At 47.6% G+C, this 21,254-nt stretch overlaps 1 protein-coding gene across 2 annotated transcripts in view; it reads left to right on the top strand.

Annotated features, from left to right (window-relative positions):
• Msp300 (Muscle-specific protein 300 kDa) overlaps positions 1-21,254 on the top strand; it is a 102,116-nt gene that overhangs the window by 11,746 nt on the left and 69,116 nt on the right. For both annotated transcript variants that reach the window (XM_076802613.1, XM_076802611.1), the window contains exons 2-21: positions 1,368-1,429; positions 2,482-2,577; positions 2,694-2,777; positions 3,086-3,178; positions 3,979-4,157; positions 4,247-4,649; positions 4,793-4,939; positions 5,039-5,579; positions 5,664-7,347; positions 7,444-7,552; positions 7,784-8,825; positions 8,906-14,446; positions 14,517-14,805; positions 14,895-15,414; positions 15,495-15,943; positions 16,041-16,236; positions 16,512-16,586; positions 17,321-17,473; positions 17,563-19,810; positions 19,935-21,246. In XM_076802613.1, the coding sequence (XP_076658728.1) occupies positions 1,368-1,429; positions 2,482-2,577; positions 2,694-2,777; positions 3,086-3,178; positions 3,979-4,157; positions 4,247-4,649; positions 4,793-4,939; positions 5,039-5,579; positions 5,664-7,347; positions 7,444-7,552; positions 7,784-8,825; positions 8,906-14,446; positions 14,517-14,805; positions 14,895-15,414; positions 15,495-15,943; positions 16,041-16,236; positions 16,512-16,586; positions 17,321-17,473; positions 17,563-19,810; positions 19,935-21,246 (15,223 nt within the window). The remainder of the gene's footprint in view (positions 1-1,367; positions 1,430-2,481; positions 2,578-2,693; positions 2,778-3,085; positions 3,179-3,978; positions 4,158-4,246; positions 4,650-4,792; positions 4,940-5,038; positions 5,580-5,663; positions 7,348-7,443; positions 7,553-7,783; positions 8,826-8,905; positions 14,447-14,516; positions 14,806-14,894; positions 15,415-15,494; positions 15,944-16,040; positions 16,237-16,511; positions 16,587-17,320; positions 17,474-17,562; positions 19,811-19,934; positions 21,247-21,254) is intronic.

Below are 21,254 nucleotides of genomic sequence, written 5' to 3'. Positions count from 1 at the left end.
TTTTCGAGCCTTAAAAGACACCGGCCGATAAATCTATGAATTTTCCCTTTGACGTAAAACTTATTTTTGTCTGACCTCCACGGTTCTATTCTACTTCGGCTAAAAAGTGAGGAGTTCTTTATCGAAAGAAATTCTTCCTTTTTCTTTGAGCTCAGTCTCGCTCTGTCTGACTTCGATGGTCCTATTCTACTTCGGTCGAAAAGAGTGAGTGCTGGAAGCGATTAATTCTCTTAAAGTAGACCGTGGACGTTTATGCACTTTCGTGCACCGATGGAGGAGGACAGAAAGTAGTTTTTCCCGGAAACTAGGAATAAAATGCTCGGGTCCCGTTGTCCAGTGAATATGTTAAAGGTCCGCGTTTAGTATCGGCGTCGTCCGGCGATGAAAACGGTTTTGCGAAATTTGCAATGCGAGAAACAGGTTTCCAGCCGCTGGTCGTTGATGTATTAATACCTCTGGCCAGCGGCGGATGAATTTTTCATGGGTCGACGCTTTCGACGCGTCTGAATTCATACTTTCGCCGGACAGTTTGCAAATTCGAAGGCCTGGCGCTTCCGACACGAGCGACTCGAGACCGCACAATGTAACGATCGCAGCACTACGCAATTGACGGTGACGTAATGTAAGTCAAGACTGAATCGTTTACTCCGGCCGCTACACGTATTATCGTGCACCGTTCTTTTTTTTTTTTTGTTTCGCTATCAACCGAGCTGGGAACCGTGTCAGAATTATTCTTGGCCTGACGGATTCATTCAAAATTATTCTGGGCGATTTCGTCTAGGCATTCATCCTTCCTTTACAGATTTAAATCATTCTTCTGTTAGACGGTCTCTGACAAATTTCGTGGTTTTTGATTCCATCGAATTACAATATTTCCGTAATAATTCAGTGAATCGATTCACAACTTGTATAACTGCTTTGCAAATTCGCTTCTTCTCGAAAATAGCCGGAGGAATTATTTGCAAATCCAGCCGCCTACGGAGGAATACGTTAACGATATTCGCGGAGACGAGCAATAAATGCGTGTCTCGTGCGCAAAAGATTTTTTACAATTTTGCAACGGAGACATAATTTGGTTACGTAAAGACACAAACTTCGTGGATACTATTCGACAAGGTAGCCTTGGGGTTCGGCACGTTCTCAAGATTAATGGCGGCGGCCGTATGCTGGATTTCGTGTCCTTGAAATGGAGGAAATAGGCCGAAGCCGGGCGTTGCCGTTCCTCTTTCTGGAATCTTGAAGACGACTCCCCTCTGGAGTCCGTTATAGTCATTTCAAAAACTGTTCCACGCAGAATCGCCCTATTTATGTATAAAAATTCTTCCCTCAAGAACTCTCTTAAATAAATTGCTTTTTTCTCATTCCAGATGAACAAGAACGAGTCCAGAAGAAGACTTTCGTTAACTGGATCAACTCGTATCTCTCGAAGGTGAGTGACATCATAAATTTCGGTAAGCAAATCTTTATTCGCGAGGTCGGCAACCCAGGATCGATCGGAAAGATGAAGAAACGGTGCGCCTCGTGGCTGTTCTCGTCGTTCGTTAGGGAACGGGTCGCCGATGGTACGTCAACAAATATTTTCCCGTCTACGAAACATCGTGGTCGTTTTTTCCACGGCGACTGCTACGTAATAAGGGATCGGCGAAATTACTTCTCATCACGAATATCAGAAGTTCGTTGGGATAACTCGTGCCTGGCTCGCGGGTCTCGATACTGCTCCCCTACTTCCGCACTTCCGGATACTTCGAAACTTGAATTAGAAATCCCTCTCCACTTCCTTGCGACATGCATGCCCCAGAACCGGCACGACATTGCGTTCTACCCTGTCCCGTCGACAGAAAATTTTCTAGGGCCCAGGCGGCACCCGGAAATTCGGATCTCGAACTCTTCTTGGCCGAAACTTCGCTGTTCGACGCGCGAAGTCTATTATTAAACGAGTATATCGAAGCACGAATCGACTTTCAAAAAATATATTCCACGGCACTGTCTCATCAGAAACGACGTTTACTCACCCGGAGAATCTCTTTATAAACGATCCTCCGGGTTGCTTACTTTAAGCCGCGTGCGAGCCTTCTCGGATTCGGTGGATCGCGGATCGACGCGATTTTAAAAATTGCATCGGAGTAAACTTCCCCGACGATCTACCGGTGTGTGTAACCCGATGCTAACCTGTCGCGATGACTTCATCTTGCACAGCTCGGTCAAAAATAGATCTCGATCTGTCCGCTGCAGAAGAAACGGAAAAATCAATCTCGCTGCGCAATCGTTGCAAATATTTATGCAACACCCTACTTTCGTAGCTCCGTTTTACAAACGCTCTTTTAATTGTTTTCAACCAACAAAAGTTAAATGAAAACTTCTTGTTTTAATCATTTTAGCAAGTCAAATCAGCCTGTGAACGTACGAATACCTCTGTTCCTGGAATCGTTTCTAAGGATCTCGTTCTTGAATAACCAGTGTGTCCATAACATTTATTTTCAGCGAATGCCGCCGTTCCGCGTGGAGGACTTGATCGAGGATCTTAAAGATGGCACACGCCTACTCGCGTTGCTCGAGGTGCTATCCGGCGAGAAGCTGGTGAGTCCGTGTGTGCAGCAGCTGCGAGTCGTATAACTCTCTGATCGATAGAATCCTCTCTCTCACACACACACACACACACACACACACCGGTGAAATGCGTTTTCTGTTCGCAGCCGGTCGAGCGGGGCCGTAATTTGAAGAGACCGCACTTTCTCAGCAACGCCAACACCGCGCTGCAGTTCCTGCAGAGCAAGAAGGTGAGCACCACACGGTCCATGACGATTGTCAATTACGTCCAGCACAGTTTCGCGGAAAAGAAATTGCAAGTTTCAATCACCAGATTCCGGGGCAACGAATAATTACGCTGGCCGAAACCAATTTTACGTTTCGATAGCCAATCGATCCTTATAGACTTTGATCGGACGAACGCAAATTTCAAAGTCATTCTGTTCCTATCAGCCTCAATCTCCTAATGCTTCCTGCATTTGGAAAATGTCCCACTTCTTCTTCAAATTCTCTGACGTCGTTTCCCCAAAATATTGACGACCCACTGATTTGTTCGCAGATTAAACTAGTGAACATAAACTCATCGGACCTGGTCGACGGACGACCTCCCGTGGTACTGGGCCTGATATGGACGATCATCTTGTACTTCCAGGTAGACAGTCTTCTGTTCGAACTGATTACAAGAAGCACTCTTGCGAATAGTATGCGGTAGTTGCTTAAATCTAACGCCCGTGCCGCGTCTAACAATTACATAAACGCGCGTGTGGCGATCTACGCCGCTGCGACAGCGGAGATTAATTGGGCATTGACGACGGTCGATCGAATCGATATCCTTCGATGTCGAATCCTCGGCGCGTCTCTCGAAACCGATTTATAATCCTCGTTATATAAATTTCGAAGAAATCTGCGCAATACACATTTAAAAACAGAAGAAAAGACACGGAGATTGTAGACCATTTAGCGTAAAATGTTCCTTCAAAAAAAAAAAAAAAAAGAAGGAAAGGTGATTTCATTTCAATTGTCAAAGAGAACTTAGACCTCGTTAGGATCAATCTAAATCACTTTGCATTCTGCTAACCGTGTTTATTCTACATAAACAAGCTACGATCGACGGATCGAAAGAAGGTGAGTAGCTATCAAACCGAACCAGAGAAACGAAAAACGGATTGCTGTGCCCTTAATCGGACATAAAAGATCTCTAGAATCTCTCCCTCTCTCTCTCCCTCTATCTCTCTTTGTAGAGAGGAACGATGATACACACCCTGCATGATTACTTTACGCGTCACTATAGACTGCACGCTAGTCCCTTTTTCCCCCTGGATTTTCTCTCTCACTTTCTCTCTCTCTCTCTCTCTCTCTCTCTCCCTCTCTTTCTCTCTCTTTCTTTCTCTCTATCTCTCTCTAGTTAATTGTTTCCTATGTTCGTGGACCATTGATCGCCTGTGTTTCTAGATCGAGGAGAACACCAGAGCTTTAGAGTATCTCGGTCACACGTGGGGCAGCCAGAGCAGCTTGGAAAGTCTCAGCACTCAGGGATCGGCTGCCAGCGAGAGGAAACGCATCAGCAGCGAAAAATGGAAGCAGGGTGCGAGGAAGACACTGCTGCAATGGGTCACCAACGCTTTGCCCAAGTCAGTATACCCTAAACAGTCCAGAAAAATTATTCTACCGATCGGAGCGATTTAATGGCTCTAATTTGACCTTAATTTTGAACTTTCAGGGATGTGGGCATCCAGGTGCGCGACTTCGGCGAGAGCTGGCGAGATGGCAACGCGTTCCTGGCCATCATCGACGCGATCAAACAAAACCTAGTGAACATAGCAGCCATGAGAGAGGCGTCGAACCGAGCTCGCCTGGAAACAGCGTTCCAGGTGGCCGAAGTGGAGCTAGGCATCGCCAGACTCCTCGACCCCGAAGATGTAGACGTTCCCCAACCTGACGAGAAATCAATCATGACATACGTCGCGCAATTTTTACACAAGTATCCAGAACCTGGATCCACGGCTGCGGATTGCTTCGCAGCTGTGCAGCACGAGTACGATGCATTGTTTAATTGGCTCAGCGATAAAATTAGGAACCTGGAGCAGATGGACAGGACTAACTCTTTCCCATTAAGCTATGGGGTAAGCATGAAGGACTCGGTATGATATTGAGTATCAAGTCCGTTTTGTTAGATTGTTATTCACTGTTAAATAGCCGAATTATGGATATTTTGAGGTGGTGTTAGAGGTAATTTAGGATTGTGACGAGTAATGTCTGTTTACAGGACTATCTTGCCTTGAAGACAGAAGCTGACAAGCATCTGGTGGTGTATAATAAGCTTCAGCGTCTTGTAGAAACGCCTAGTATGATTAGTATTACCAGAGACTCGTGGAGACGCGTACAAAACCTATGGAACACCTTCGAAATTCTTGTAAGCCACTTCTAAAGGAAAATCTATCAACCCGAACTTACGTCTCTTCATTCTAAAAGTGGTCTGCCAATTCTGAAATCCTTCTTTCACTGTTCCCAGATGTTACATTGGCTCTGGAGCCTAGACTCAGCTCTTCCAGGCGAATTAGGCGAAGCCGGCAGGTGGCTAGCTCGCGCCGAAGCCCTCCTCATCTCCGACAACGACATCCCCGAAGTGATGACCGAGGAAACAGCGAACATAATCTCGAACAAACTAGAGGACCACAAGAAGTTCTTCCTAGACCTACCGACGATGACGGAGAAGTTCCATGCAGCCAGCAATTCTCAGCTATCGTTGCACGTACCGTCTCAGCAATTGACCAATATGGCAACTCGGTTTGATAGCCTACCAGACCGTGCTGCTAAGAGGAGGATTCGATTAAAGTTCCTGGAGCACAAGTGCTGCCTTGTAGCTTTCTTATTCCTAGTTGAAACCAAGCTCAAGAGTTGGAGCGTGAAGTATGGCACCGAGGAGAAGGTGCATCTGATGCTAGAACAGTATAGGAACTTCGTGTCCCGGAATAGGATCTTCCAGGAGTTCCAGAAGGCCTATCTAGATATGCAACAGGTCGTCGAAGACTATAAACGGGAGGGCGATGTTGGTAAGTGCGAAGGTTGTCTCTTATCTTCTGCACCTAACTCAGTCCTGTCTGAAACTTACCCAAAACCTAACTACCCACTTTCAGATCGAGAGGAAAGCCTGAGCATCGATCGTTTCATGAAGGAGACGAGCGACAAGTGGAAGAGCGTCTCGATGGACCTGCGCTGCGTCCAAAGCATGCTAGAAGAGGTGGTAGCCTACTGGCGCAGATGGAACATAATCTCAGACGAATTTGAAACATGGTTGATCCGCGCCGAACCTGCCCTGAGCTTGCCCGAAGAAGAGAAGATGGAGTTCTTCCAGGACATCAGTGTCTGGAAGGACAAACACCAGCAACTCTCTGACACAGTGACTTTCTTGATAGCAACCTCAGACGAGCCAGTAGCTCTTCAGCTAAAGCAACGTTACATGAACCTTACATCACGATGGGAGTCTCTGTTCCAAGAGGCCAAACAGTACATGCACGCTGGCGATTTGATCAGAAACAGAAAAGACTACAGAGCCGGGATGGAGACCTTGCAGAGCTGGTTGAGGAATGTCGAAACTGCCCTAGCAGCCACTGATTTGACAACTACCGAGAAGATTAAAGCCTATGGTGAGAAGCTGCAGGTCTTCCAAAACGAGGTCGAAGGGGTCGAGGATCTCTTCAAGAGCATCAGCAAGAAGTTCCAAACTCTGATTCAGGATCTATCTCGAGACGAAGTGGACCGGATGATGAACACTCTGAAGAAGGAGAAAGAGGCTTTGGTCAAGGTTCGAGCCTTGATCCCTATGCAGCTGCACCTGTACCATCAGCTGTTGGTGCAACAAGAGTCTCTGGAAGCTGGGCAGAAGGAGATAGCTACCTGGTTGGACGAGGCAGAGAGGATGCTGACTAGCATAGACCTTTCAGGAGGCAGGGAGCACATCCTGGCTCAGTTGGATCGCCACAAGGCCTTCTTCTCTAGGACTCTTTACTATAGATCGATGTTGGAGTCCAAGAACAAGGTGTTCACCAGCATGGTGAAATCCGTGGACAGCCACGCTGATGTAGCCTCAGCCGAAGGCGGTAAAACCTTGAGGGAACTGAACGATAGGTTCAACAGAGTATCTCAGGCCGCTCAGGTCTGGGAGCAACGTCTTCAGGAAGCCGTCAGGTGCTGGACCAGGTTCAAAGAGTGCGAGAGACAGGTCTCCGAGTGGCTAAACGTAGCCGAGACCATGATGAACGACAAACATACGGATAACAGACAGTCTGTTGAGTATCATAGAGACTTCTTCAGTCATGTCAACGAGAAATGGATCCAGAACTTCGTGAATGCTGGTCAAGATCTGAAGAACATCTTGCCGGTTGAACAACAAGCTCCGATTGTCGAGGCTGTGGAGGCTCTTCAGAAACGCTGGAAGGAGGTGCTGACCTTCGCGCCTCTTCATCTGATGAGACTCGAGTTTCGTTTAGACGAGATTACCTTCCTGCATTATCTAAAAGACCTCGAAGTGGAACTGAATGCCGAACAGCAGGCTTTGACGAAGAACGACAATATTGAGAGCATCCTACAAAGGAACAAGGAGTTCTTCGTGAAACGAGGCACCATACTCGAGATCGAGAAATGTCTGGAGACCCTGAAGAAGATCAGCAAGGCCTACAGTCAACTGAAACCCGATGATAATAGTCTTGCCGAGGCTGCCCAGAACGCTGAGAGACTCTGGGAGGACTCTGCTCAGAGGGTGGAAAGCCTGAGGGAACAGCTGAAGCAGGTGCCTCAACAGTGGGCTGCCTACAAGAAGAAGTACGTTGTTTTCTGGGTTGAACACTTTACATCACATTCTGTTCTCTTCAAAGTCTATTTTGCTAATTTTTCCTTTCTCTTTCGCGACTTCTTCAGGTTCGATGAGATGGTGAGATGGATGGATCACGTGGACAGCAACCTGAGGACCATCTTGCACGAGGTGAACACCTTGGAGGAGTTCGAGACGGAGAAAACGATATTCCAGGTGAGGATCCATCCCCACAAATACTGACAACTTCTTCAAGCTAGAAAATATCGTTTTGTTTAACATGAATCATTGTAAATTGTCTGCTTTCCTCGTGACGGATAGATTCACCTAGTAACGGTAACTATAACAGTACTCCATGAGCTTCAAATATGCGATGAACTAACGCTGCCATTAGTCCTTGGACGATCGCTGATATCTGATTAAACGATGCTTACCTTCATTTCTCAGAAAATCTGTCGGGAAGCGGACAGCAAGCGCGAGGAGATGAAGTGGCTGGTGCAGACCCTGGACAGTTTGACTTCGAATCGATCGGACCACGAGGCTCTCTCCGAGCAAAACCGGTTGGAACAGCTGATAACACGTTACAAGAATCTGATACCGACGATCGAGATCACTATGACAAAGACGGACATCTACTCGAAGAGCTACACCTATAGGAAGGAGGTCCGCGAGGTGTGCACTCTGCTGCGCAAGGTGCGCGAGCAGTCAAAGGTGGACGTGGTCTTGGAGAGTCCAGAGACTTTGCAGAGCGCGGTCAGCCATCAGGAAACCAGGCTGAGTCAGCTGGAGCAGCAGAGATCGAACATAGTCAGCATGCTGCAACGAGGCAAAGATCTGCTCAAAGACCAGCATGCTCCTCAATTCGTGTCCATGGAAGTTCAACAGCTCGAGTCCAGCTGGAACGACACTTACGGACAGAGCGTGGAGAGCTTGAAGTCCCTGAAGAGCTCCCAGAAATTGTGGAACACCTATCTGGACCAGAAGGACGAAATCTTGAAGTTGATCGAGCAGGCCGAAGAAGAGCTAAGAAAAATCGATTCTGCCAGTTACTATGACGCCTCTCAAGTGTCCTCTGATCTTCAGAACAAACAGGACTTCAGCTCCAGCTGGAGAAAGTCAGCGGAGGAGTTGCTGAAGAAGCTCCGCGAGACTTATGCTAACTTAACGGACGTTGCTCCTACCGAGAAGAAAGAGATTCTCAGGAAAGAGATCACACAGACAGAGAAGAAGATCGAGACGACTCTGAAGACTGTTCAGGAGAAGGTGGTGTATCTGCAGGAGCACAGCACCAGGTGGAACAAGTTCCAAGCGAAGCTGAACGAGCTGCAGATGTGGACACAGCAGAGTCCCCAGTCGATTGCCGATGCTGAGAACTTGTCCACCACCCCTGAAGAGGTGGTATATAGGACTGAGAGGATCCAGAAGGAGGTCCAGGAGAAAAGCAGGACCCTGAAGTTCCTCGAGGAGGAGTCCCAGAAGCTGGTGAGAGGTAAGTTGGTAGATTCAAGACAAAAGATATAGGAAGGTGAATGAAACAAATGGAGATTTTAATTATTCCTCTCTTTCCAGGCGACAGCGAGACGGTCCCAGGCAAGCAGCTCCGCAGCGATATCCTAAACCTGGAAAAGACCCTTGAGACCCTGAAGAAGAGCATCGTACTTCAAAAGCAGACTGCCATGCAGAACCTGGATACCTGGAAGGAGTACGAAAAGGGTATTCAAGCGCTGAAACCCTGGATAGAGGAAGCCGAATCGAAGGCTGCCACGATCGGCAGTAAGCCAACGACTCTGCCTCAGGCAGCCCAGATGTTAGAGACCGCAAGAGCGTTTGAAGTCAGATGTCAGCAGCACTTCCCCCAGATCCAGGACCTGTCTCTGGTCAGTCAGCGAATTTCAGGAAAGACTTCAGCTTCCGATGAAGTCGACGCTGTGCACACTCGATGGAACGCTGTCCACGACATAGCAGTCCAAACAACTACCAAACTGGACAAGCTGGTAACCTCTTGGAACAGTTTCGAGTCGGAGATCAAAGAGTTTAATGAATGGTTGGAAAGATCGGAGAAAACAGTGCTAGTGGAGCCTAACACTCAGACACCGGAAGTGTCAGTGCTGGAGAAGGAGTTGGCAAGGTTGAAGGACTTCAACAAGACCATCTCTGATCACCAGGCTCAGCTAATATCGCTGACACAAGTGTCTGACCACATCAGCCACGGCTTGTCCTTGGAGGGAGCCACCAACTTGAAAGCCCGAGTGTCAGACATCAAATCTAGAGTCAGCAAACTTGCGGACACAGTTAGACTGCAGATTAACAAGGTGTCCGACTCCCTGCTGGCTCGTCAAGAGTTCCAGATGAAGATAGCAGACTTCGAGAACTGGATGTCTCGATTGCGATCGAACATCGCAGAGATCAGCGAGGCTACTGTCGACAGCGTTGACACCAATCTTCAGGCAGTGCACGCATACATTCAGGAACACTCTGAGAAACAGCCTAGTTTCGCTGCGATTTACGATGAAGTCAAACAATTGTCTTCGAAAGGCTCTGTCATGGAGGCAGCAGCCCTCGATGAGACCTATACTAACTTAGCGAAGAAGTATAAAGCGTTAGAGGATGATCTGAGGCAGAAGAAGAAGGGCCTAGAGAAGTGGATCGAGTTGCTAAGTTGGTTGAACGATGCCAATGCTCAGCTGAGTCACTGCAAGTACGAAGCTGAAGCCAGGAAGCCGACTATCGTTGATTTAGATCGGTTCTCTTCAGAGCTGCAGACGATCAACGACAAGATAGAGGGCTGGAAGCAACACCCGTTGCCTGACAGTGCCATGGGAATTGAGATCAGGGACAAACAAGGCAAACCCCTGTCAGCTTCGGGTTTGCTGATCGATTTGGAGAACAAAGCTATGGCCCTGAAGAACGAGATATCCGCTAAGCGCGACAGACTCGAGAATCTAGGCGCCAGGTGGAACAACTTCAGAACTCTGCAGCAGAGCATCACGGAGAAGATACTGAAGACCCAAACAGCTCTTCAAGAGACGGTCTACAACGTGGACTCTTGCAAACAGCTGGCGCCAGCGGTGGACAAGATCGATCAGCTGATCGAGGAGCACCAGAAGAGGGAACAAGAGAAAGAGATCCTCCATTTCGAAGGCAGCACCTTAATGAAGGAGGACCAAAGATCTACAACCAACATCCAGGTTGTCCTTTCGTCTGTCGATGCCAATTGGGAGAAGGTTAATGAACTTCTCCGTGAACAGAGGAAAAAGTATGCGGACATGAACACGGACTGGAAGGTATACGAAGATGCTAGGCAGAAGGTGAAGAAGTCTGTCGAAGAGGCTATCAATTTGTGTCAGTCTGTCAAGGGAACCGCTTATGATGTCACCCAAGCGAACATCACTTTGGATAAACATAAGAAGGCGCTGGAGGTGTTGAAGAAGGGAAAACAGTTTTTGGATAAGATGGACGCCAAGACTCAGCAGCTGACGAAGGAGGCTTCTCTGATGCCTAGATTCAACTCGGAACTGATAGAGTCCGACTTGAATGAGGTCAGACAGCGTTATCAGGAGACGTATAATAACATCAGCGAGAAACTGCAGACGCATGAGACTCAGGTGATCATCTGGAAGCAAATCGAGGAGTCGAAGACGGAGCTGACCAAGTGGCTGACCAACACCAACGATGCTTTGACCAGCGCTAGCGACCGTCAACTCGACGCCGAGAATTGTCAAGCTAGATTGCTCAGGTACCGAGAGGAACTTCCAGGCTATCAGCAACTTTATCAGAACATCGTCGCCAAGATCCATCAGCTGACCAAGCTGAACAACGACGCGGATATTCCGACCCTGAATTCATTGCGCAAGTTGCTTGACGATCAGTTCCAGGTTGTGAAGAGCTCTGCTGATAAATTGGAGTCATTAACATCGACCATGAACGAAAGGGAGAGGACCATCAGACAGGAGATGAAGAGGTGCGGCGACCAGATATCCAAGATCCGAGAGGACATCATCAAATGCGATGATCTGACTGGTGAGAACACGAAGATCCTTGGAAGAATTAACAAATGCCAGGAGCTCAAGACTGAGCTCGAACAGTGCGACTATGCTCTGTCTAAAGTTGAGGAGACCTTGACGAAGATGTCCACAGAGTATCCCAGTATCTCCAGGTCGACTTTACCGAAAGAGTTGCAGGCTCTTCAGCTTCGCAGAGACGGCGTCGCCAGCCACGCCAACAAAGTAATCGCCACCTTGGTAGCATTCTTGACGAAGCTCTACCACGAGAAGTTCGGCGCTCTTCAGCGCATGGTAGCGACCTTGAAGGAGAAGGTCGCTTGGTGCGAGCCTGAGCAGAGCAGTGATCGATACAACCTTGAAGTGAAGATGGCGTCGTTGATGGACGTTGAAGCTGGAATCGCCGACTGCATCGCCAGAAAAGAGGACACTGACAATTCCCTGAAACTGTTAGGTTCGGTGGAGAGCGCTGAAACAATGGCATCGTTAAAAGCTGATCGAGACAGGGTCAGCACCGACCTTGAATCCTTGAAATCCAGTTACGGGAAAATCAAGGCCGACTTGGAGAGGAATATAGCTCTATGGCAGCGTTACGAGTTAACATCGGAGAACGTGTTAACCTGGTTGAAAGAGAACGAGAACAGGATCAGGGCGGAGGCTTCAGCGCTGTTGAACTTAGAGGACATCGAGCAGAAGATCGCTGAAATGAGCCAAGTGCAGAAGACCGTGGCAGAGTACGAGGGAGAACTGAAGGAGCTGACAGCTCTAGCAGAAGACATCACCAAGGTCAGCTCGGAGTCCCGAGTGAACCAGTACATAGGCCACTTGAATACCCGCTACGAGTATGTTCTGAAGTTCCTGGCCCAGCACTTGAACAGGCTGAGGGAGCTGAAGGAGAACAGGGACCAGTACAGTGCGAACAAAAAGAAGTTGGAGAAGTGGATTGAGAAGGCTGAGCAGACTCTGAGAGTGTTCGATGAAATCACTGGCCCTAAACCAATCACCTTCTACCAGTCTAGGCTGAAGGAGCTGAAGGCCTTCGCTGAGGAAAGAGAAGTTGGCCAGGCTATCCTCAACAGAACCGCGGAGGCTGGAGAAGCATTGTTCGCCAGAATCACTCCTGATCAAAGGGAGATGATCAGGGCAGAGTTGAGGAACTTCAGGAACCGTGTGGACGCGATGGCAGACCGCGCAAACGTGATTTACAAGAAGATCGAGAGCGATATGATGCACAGGTCCTCCTTCGAAGACAAGTTCTCGCAGGTGAAGCAGTGGCTGATCGATGCTCAGAACAAGTTGGGAGAGAAGCAAGAACTCCTCCCGACGCTTCAAGAGAAGAAACTGGCTCTGCATCTGTATAAAGCTGTTGCACAAGACGTCAGCGTTCATAAGAACATCTTACAGCAGTTGCAGGACAGGTTGAGAACTGCTCCGGATGACGACGCCAGCGACATGCTGGGCAACGTGATCGAGGCCTACGAGAAGCTGTCCAATGAGGTAGAAGGGAGGATCAACATCGCCGAGAAGCACGTCTCCAATCACGAGGCTTACCTTCAGACCTTCGAGAAGACTCGGGACTGGATCAGCACGGTGATCAACGAAGGGGCACCGATTGTCGAAGACTTCTCTGTGGAGAGGGACACGGCGCAGAACAAGATCGCGTCGATAGAGAATCTGCTGCAGCACAAGGCTGAGGGCGAGAGGATTTTGTTCGATTGCAATCAACAATTGAATATTGTCTTAGAACAGACCTCTATGCCAGGACACCCGGCCTTGTTGACGAACTTCGAACAGCAGAGGAAGATCTGGGACGATTTCTTGAAGAAGTGTGCTGCTGCTAGGGACAAGTTGAAGCAGCTCTTCGATCAGTGGTCAGAGTTCGAGAAGATTGTAGAGGGCCTGGAGGTCTGGATCAAGCAGACGGAGACGCAGCTGAAGGACCAGAGCCTGAAGAGCACCGAGGATGCCAAGAGGGCGCATCTGCAGAAGCTAAAGAGCCTCGAAGAGAGTATCATAGCGAAGGGAAGCGAGTTCAACGCTGCTATAGAGAGGAGCCAGAGTATTGAAGCAGAAGCAGATTTAGCTACCCGGGTGTCTAGGCTGACGACCAAGTATCAGGCCATCAAGAACCAGATCAAGGAGGCCGTGATGCGGTACGAGCAGTTCGTGAAGGAGCACAACGCGTTCAACGTGAAGTACAACCAGCTGCTGCAGTGGTTCCAGGACATCCAAGCGGAGCTGAAGAAGCACAGCGAAGTTGTTGGCGATTTGTCCGTCTTGCAGAGCAGGCAGAAGCTGATTCGCGACTTGGGAGACACCAGAACCAAGGAGAATGCTCGTTTCGAATCAGTGATCGATTTGGGAGAGAAGCTCTACATTCATACATCCCCAGAGGGCAGGGAGCTCATTAGACAGCAGTTGAGGAACTTGAGGACGCTCTGGGACGGGTTCTCCGAGGACCTGCAGAACACCATGCAGAAGTTGGATCAGTGTCTCATGCAATTCGCGGAGTTCTCACTGTCCCATGAACAGCTCACTGCCTGGCTCAGGGATGTGGAACGAGCGATGCATCAGCATACCGAATTAAAGTGTACTTTAGAGGAAAAGAGGGCTCAGCTGCAGAACCACAAGATCATGCACCAGGAGATCATGTCTCATCAGTCGCTGGTAGAGTCTGTTTGCGATAAGGCACAACAGCTGGTCGATCAGACGAAGGACACCTCGTTGAACGTCTTCCTGCCGTCCATCAAGCAACTGTTCCACAATATTGTGGCAAAGTCGAAGGACTTGTTGGAGAACCTGGCTGACTGTGTTGAGAAGCACAACAGGTTCAATCTGCAGGTGAAGAGCTTCTCTGATTGGTTGAACAATGAGAGAGACAAGCTCGCAGAGTGCAACGATCTAACTGGAGAACGCGTTGATATATCGAGAAGGTTGGCCACCCTGGCCTCGTTGAGGGACGATCAGATGCACGGAGCTGAGCATCTAGGCAAGCTGAAAGAGCTTAGCGATGCGGTGATCAAGAGGACCGCTCCGAAAGGCTGGGACGCTATCAATAAGGAGATCTCGGTGCTGGAGAGCAATCTGCGGCAGTACTTGAACGAAATAGGTAGCTAGAATTATCTTTGCGAGAATTGGGAACTTTTTTCATTACAATTTACAATTTTCGAATTTTCCAGAATCCGTGGAGGACAAGCAGAAGGCAGCGTTGCAGAAGTGGCAGGACTTCGAGGACAAACTTGAAGCACACACGAAATGGTTCTGCGCAATGGAGGCTGCCTTCAGGGACCAACAGCTGCAACCTACCTTGAAGGACAAGGAGGCTCGCCTGCGAGCTTTGAGAGAGAAACGCGACGCCATACTGAAAGAAGAGTCCAAGATCGACGAATTCGTCGACAAGTCGCATAGTCTGCAGCATGCTAGCGGCGTGGAGCGCATCAAGCCTCTGATCTCGCAGATCAGCAACAGGTACACAATTCAAATTCTTATGTCAGAATTTTCTGAACGCTTTAGCTGAATTGCAAGAGATTGACAAGACAACTAACTTTGTCTTCCAGGTACCAACTGCTGCACGTGCTAAGCAAAGAGGTAGTGACACGCTGCCAGAGCATCGTAGACGACCATCGAGCCTACGAAGAGAAGCTGAAGTCTGTCGACTCCTGGCTCAGCCAATTGGAACAAAGTCTATCGAGTCTAAAGAAGGACGAAGCAGGTGGTAACCTTGAAGAGAAGGTCTCAAGATTGCAGATCCTTCTAACCGAGAAAGAACAAGGCGAGCATCGTCTGGGAAGCTTGACATCCTTCGGAGAGAGGATCCTAGCAGATACGTCTGCTCAAGGTAGAGAACTCATTCGTCACGAGCTGAGACAAGCCAGGGAACGTTGGGACAAGCTTGTTGAGGGAATAGCTGAGCAGCAGAAGAGACAGGATGCTCAATCCTTGCAGTGGTCTAATTATCAGGAGACTCTGCAACAGATCCTGGCGTGGCTGGATGCTATGGAGAGGTCCGTCAAACAGGATTCTTCAGTTATTTGGTCGTCTCTTCAGGAAATAAAATCGAAGCTGCTGAAAAGCAAGGTAATTCAAGATTTTTATACGTCGATGGTACTGTCATTAGTCATTAAAATGTAAACCAAAATGTTCCACGATTTTTCCAGGCGATGCATCAAGAGATCCTGGCCTACAAACGCATAATCGAGGGAGTCTCAGAGAAAGCAAATGCATTGACGTACACAGTGCAAGCTCCATCGGACGCTAAGCAAAAGGCTGCCTCGGTCTCAGGAAGGTACGAGGACTTGGTCGACATGTCTCAGAAGAATATAACGAACCTGGAGACCCTGCTGGATACTTTCCAACAATTCTACGACCTGCAGAAGTCTTATCAAGACTACCAGAAACAGCAATGGGAACAGCTGGCTAATTACAGTGACTATACTGGTAATAAAGCTGCACTTCAAGCTCAGTTGACGAAAATCATGGAGCTACAAGATGGTCAAAGAGAGGGAGAGCTGAAGTTGAATATATTGAGCGAGCATGTTGCTCAGAGCGCTCATAATCTGACGCCGAGGTCTCTGGAGTCCATGGAGAGGGACCTGGCCACCTTAAGGTATAATAAATGTATATTCGGTCAGTGCACTGATCTAATATTACACGTATTAGGTCATTATTACAATAATTTTATATTACATATATTTGCGTTACAGATTCGAGCACAAGAAGTTCGCCACAGCAGTGACGGACATAATCCGCTGCATTGAAGAAAGGATCCAACAATGGAGCGAATATGAAAATTCGTTGGAGAGATTGCTAGCCTGGCTAGCTGACGCAGAATCCTCCCTGAAGAATTATTCCTTGAAGAACAGCCTAGACGAGAAGCAAGAACAGCTCGAAAAATACCAGGTACACCTTCAAAGAAAAATCGAATTTCAATTCAGTTCATTAGATTAATTTTAGTCTGAACGAAGGCACATGTTCACACACTTGCAGTACAAGTTATTTTCGGATTTAATTATTTTTAATAACTTACACTACACTGCATACACAATTTTTACAAACGATTTTGTCGAGGTACTATTTTTGAATTTTGATCATTTTGATTTGATGAGAAGAGGAAAAGATACGAGACAGAGAAAGTGTGAATAAAATGGGACACTGTATTTCGCAAACTTCCTTAGGCACTACAAAAAACCGCCCTGTCGTGGGACACGGAAGTGACGGAACTGGTGGCCCTCGGAGACCACCTCGACCAAGTAAGAAACCTTGAAGAGTCAGTGAAGACTCTTCCGGCGAGGCGTGTGAACGCTTTTCTACAGTTCTCTCTCGTTACTGTCCCCTTTCTTCTCTTCTTCTTCTTCTTGTTCTTCTTCTTCTTCCTCTGTTTCTCTGTACAAGCTCCTGTATTCTATCTTTCTTCTATTTCTCTACTTTTCCATAGCTGTCAGATCATCCCCCAAACAACGCTAATTGTCTTCTATATTTTTCTAAGATGAAATACAAAAACGCAATTGCTCTTTTAAAATAGAAGATTAACGATTGTGATTATGTTTCTGTAGTTCATCTTCCAAAAATGTGGAAGGAAGTTTGCATTAACGAATGGGATGGTTATTTCACGTTTTTGCTCGACAATGATTTTTGTGTTTACGTTTTTTGAGTACTACACTCGCTACGATCACCTACACTCCACAAAAAGAGCCTGTGAGAACACGTTAATGACAATTTCAAACGATCAAGACAAATTTTGGAAAGTTGACACTTTCTGTTTTGTGGAAACGATTCGATCATTGTTGCCTCGATGCATGCGGTCACTTTTGAGCACGTTTGATCAAAGAACTGTGTTTCTGAGATCCCGTTACGATGAAGCATCATCCTTGTGCTCCGCATCATTTGCATACCATTTTGCTCCACTCGAGTCATGGTCAGACAAGAACTATTACAACAATGGTATTAAGAATCATTAGAACTCAAGATTAATTATCTTCTCCAGATGTTGATCGTGAATTTGAGACAGAATGAAGCAGAGTTCGACAAGATGAGCGACGAGTCATCGGAACTGATGCAGATAAGCGGAGAGACCAGGTTCTCTGCCAGTGTCCAGCAAATTACTTCCCGGTTCCAGTCTATACAAGCTACAGCCAAGGTGAACTACCATTTCATAGAAATTAGAGGATTTTTGACAGGACTCCAGCAGAATCTAGGACTACCATTACAAATTGTTAAATCTTACAGGAGCTGGTAAAAAAATGCGAGCAAGCGGTAGCAGACCACGCAGCCTACCTAGAACGCTACAAGCAGTGCTCAGAATGGTTAGCTAACGCCCGAACATCCTACCAATCCATCAAGAACGACTTCAGCAGCACTCGTCAAGAACTCACTTCCAACGTCTCCACCCTGAAGGATCTGCTCTCCCGCCAATCAGCAGCTACACTCCTAATCAACAACACCGTGGAAGCAGGAGAACGATTATACCCAACAACTGGCATGGAGGGTAGAGAAATTGTTCGCCAACAGCTCCTGGACCTACAACAGGCCTTCGAAGAACTATACGACAGCATCTCCTCGACAGAACGCGAGCTGCAATCAAAGATTTCTCGATGGTCAGGTTTCGATGAGTCGAACGAAGCCTTCGAAAACTGGCTGAACACTATAGAGACTCAACTAAAGCCTGAGATCGAACTAAAAACAACATTGGACGAAAAGAGAGCTCAATTACAAATCTATCGCACCTTCTTACACGATGTTCAGTCTCATCAACAGGATCTATTAGATCTCAGAGATAAAGCTGAAAATCTTCCAGACTCTGCAGAGAAAGTGCGACAAATCCTGAGGAAGTTAAATGAAAGACATTCAGCAGTGCTGAAGCGAGCTGCAGCGTACGTTGAAAGGTATGAAGGCATAGTTAGCGACCATCAGCAGTACAGCAAGGCGGTGTTGGACACCCACGAGTGGCTGGATGCCACTCACAACGCTGTCATTTTGTGGGGCGACACTGAGCTCGAGAGAGTTTCTCTTCATTCGAACCTAGATCGTCTGAAGAACCTTCTGCAAAGTTTGCCGGAAGACAAGCCCAGAGTTCAGCAAATTAGAGCTCTCGGTGAGAAAGTGATACCAGGGACGTTGGAGTCGGGGCAGATAAACATCCGCTCGCAGATAGATTCTTCTCAACAGGAATGGGAGAGTCTAGTTACTGCTGTCACTTCGACGATAGAGACTCTGGAGAACAAGCTGCAGCAGTGGAACGAGTTCGAAACCTCCAGGGAAAGGTGTCTTGCTTGGATGAGGGAGACAGACACCAAACTCCATGCCGTGGATCTGAAACCTACCCTTCAGGAAAAGAAGGATCAACTGGAGCTGCTGAGGACTCTTCAGGGTCAGGTTCGTGCGAAGGAATTGGAGATCGACGCTGTAACAGAAAAGGCTCAACAGTTGCACAAGAATCTGACGTCTAGGACGACTCAGATGTCAGAGTTGAGTATCAAGTACCTGCAGATCTCGAACAAGGTGAAGGATCTTAACAGTAGATGGCATCAGTATGTCACCAGTCATCAGGAGTTTGATAATCAAGTTGCCGAGTGTACCAGGTGGTTGGATGATATTAGTAAGAAGCTGGCTTACTGCTCTGACCTCGGAGCGTCATCTCAGAAGGATTTGGAAAACAAGATGGAGATCGTGCAGGATCTGTTGTTGTACAAGGAGGATGGCTTTGCTAAGGTTCAGGGGATCGTGGAGTTAGCTCAGGCTGTTCTCGCTAACACTGCACCCACTGGGCACAGAGCTATCAACGATGCAGTTGGAAAATTGCAGGAACAGTGGAGTGCACTGGCTTCGAAGATGCTAGAGGCCAAGACGAACCTTGATGACTCCATCAACAAGTGGGCTGGGCTTTTAGAACAGATCCAGTCGATGAATAAGACTGTGGACTATATGCAGTCTGCTTTGAATGATTTCTTGCCCTTCCAGGCAACTATGTCCGAGAAAAGATGTCAGCTGGAGCGTATAAAGGCTCTGGAAGAGAAGGTACGTTGTGAGAACATCGAGGTGGATGGTCTGAAGATCAAGGTAGCTGAGATGATCGCCAGTGGACCTCAAGGTCTAGCTGCCTCACAGGCCCAGAGTATTTTGAATAGATTCGATACCCTATTTGAGAAGATCAAATCCTTGTTGGCTGAAAGAGAGGAGCAGTATAAGGACCACAGGAATTATAAGGAAGCTCATGATGATATCATCAATTGGTTGAGCAGAGCACGTGAGAAGATTCCATCGATGAAACAGAGACCTCTCAGTGACAAGCTGGCGATTGAGAATGCTGTGGCGCCATTGGAGAGCTTGCTGAATAAGAAAGCCCAGGGTGAGCTGCTTGTGGAACATCTTCAGCATACTGGCAAGGTTGTCTGTGCCAGTACCAGTCCTCAGGGACAGGAGGTCATCAAGAATGAGGTGAAGGCTCTGACGCAGAGCTTCGAGGAACTGTTCAGAGGTGAGTAGGAATTTTGGTTGAAGTGCAGAGTAACTGAACATTGTTTAATCTGTTGTAATTTCTTCATAAAAGTAGCACTTAATTTCACTTCAGAATTTTCCATTTTCCATTTTCCAAATTTCAGAGATCAAGCAGCAGAAGGACCAACTGGAGAAAACAGTGAGCCAATGGCGCGACTACAAGGACGAGTACGAACGTCTGAGCGACTGGCTTCAGCAGTTCGACATCCTGATCAAAGCCCAGAAGAACTCTCTACTGCCCAACGTTGCCGAAAAAGAGAAGCAGGTGCTGGAAGTCAAGGAGATCCTGGAGAACCTGTTGAAGGGTCAGGAACAGATCGACAGGTTCAACAAGACAGCCTCAGGACTATTATCCTCTCACTTAGACACTTACGTCAACAATCAGCTGCGTCACCTTAATTCGCGCTACCAGGTGCAGGTGAACCTGGCGAAGGACGTGTTGAACAAAGTAGAAACAAACCTTGCGCAGCATAAGGAGTACGAGGCTAACCTGGCGAAGACTCACGCTTGGATTGAGAACGCTAAACAGATCATTCGTAAAGGAACTGAGGCTGCTTCTACCAGCAGCAGAGAGGAGCTGCAGAACAGATTGGATAACATCCAGGAATTGCTGAGGAAACGAGAAGAGGGTCAGAATCTGGTGCACCTGACTGTTAACTGTGGTGAGAAGGTGATGAGGAATACAAGGTCTGATGGACGTGAAGAGATCAACGCGCAGCTCAAAGAGATCCAGAACGACTGGGAGAGGCTGGTCAAGAAGATCTCGACCACTAAAGTGCATCTGGAGACGAGCCTCCTCCAATGGGCAGACTATAGTTCATCTTACTTGCAGCTGCAACAATGGATCAACGATAGAGAAGCCAAACTGCAACAAGTCTGCGAGCAGAAGGTGTCCAAAGCCAGAAAAGGCCTAGCTGGTTTGAGCTCTTTAGCTATTGGTGAGAGAAAGGCTAATTTGAGACAGACTAACAGCATCGTTCAGGACATTGTGGCTTTCGAACCGATGATTCAGTCGGTTACTACTAAGGCAGAGGATCTTAGACAAGCTACTCCAGCTACAGAGATTTCTATTAAGTATGAAACTCTCAGCAAACAGGCGCAGGAGTTGTATGCTAAGCAGAAAGAGACTGTTGAGCTGCATCAGGCGTTCATCGATAGTGGTAATGAGTTTATCCAGTGGATCAGAGCTGCTAAAGAGAGGCTGGGAAAGTGTTCAGAACCAACTGGGGATAAGGAGTCCTTGGCTAATAAGATTACCCAACTGAAGGTCCTGCAGAGTGAGTTACCTGAAGGCCAGAAGAAGCTGGAGCATGCTTTGGAACAGGGCAATGCTGCCTGCCAGATTGCTAATGAAGAAGATAAGGAGATCATTGAGGAGGAAGTGGCATTGCTTCAGGAGGAGTATGATAGCTATGTGTGAGTAT

This window comes from Halictus rubicundus, chromosome 17, assembly GCF_050948215.1.
Source record: "Halictus rubicundus isolate RS-2024b chromosome 17, iyHalRubi1_principal, whole genome shotgun sequence".
NCBI classification, from domain to species: Eukaryota; Metazoa; Arthropoda; class Insecta; order Hymenoptera; family Halictidae; genus Halictus; species Halictus rubicundus.
Note: the sequence above shows the minus strand (reverse complement) of the source record. Positions and strands in the feature narration are given on the sequence as shown.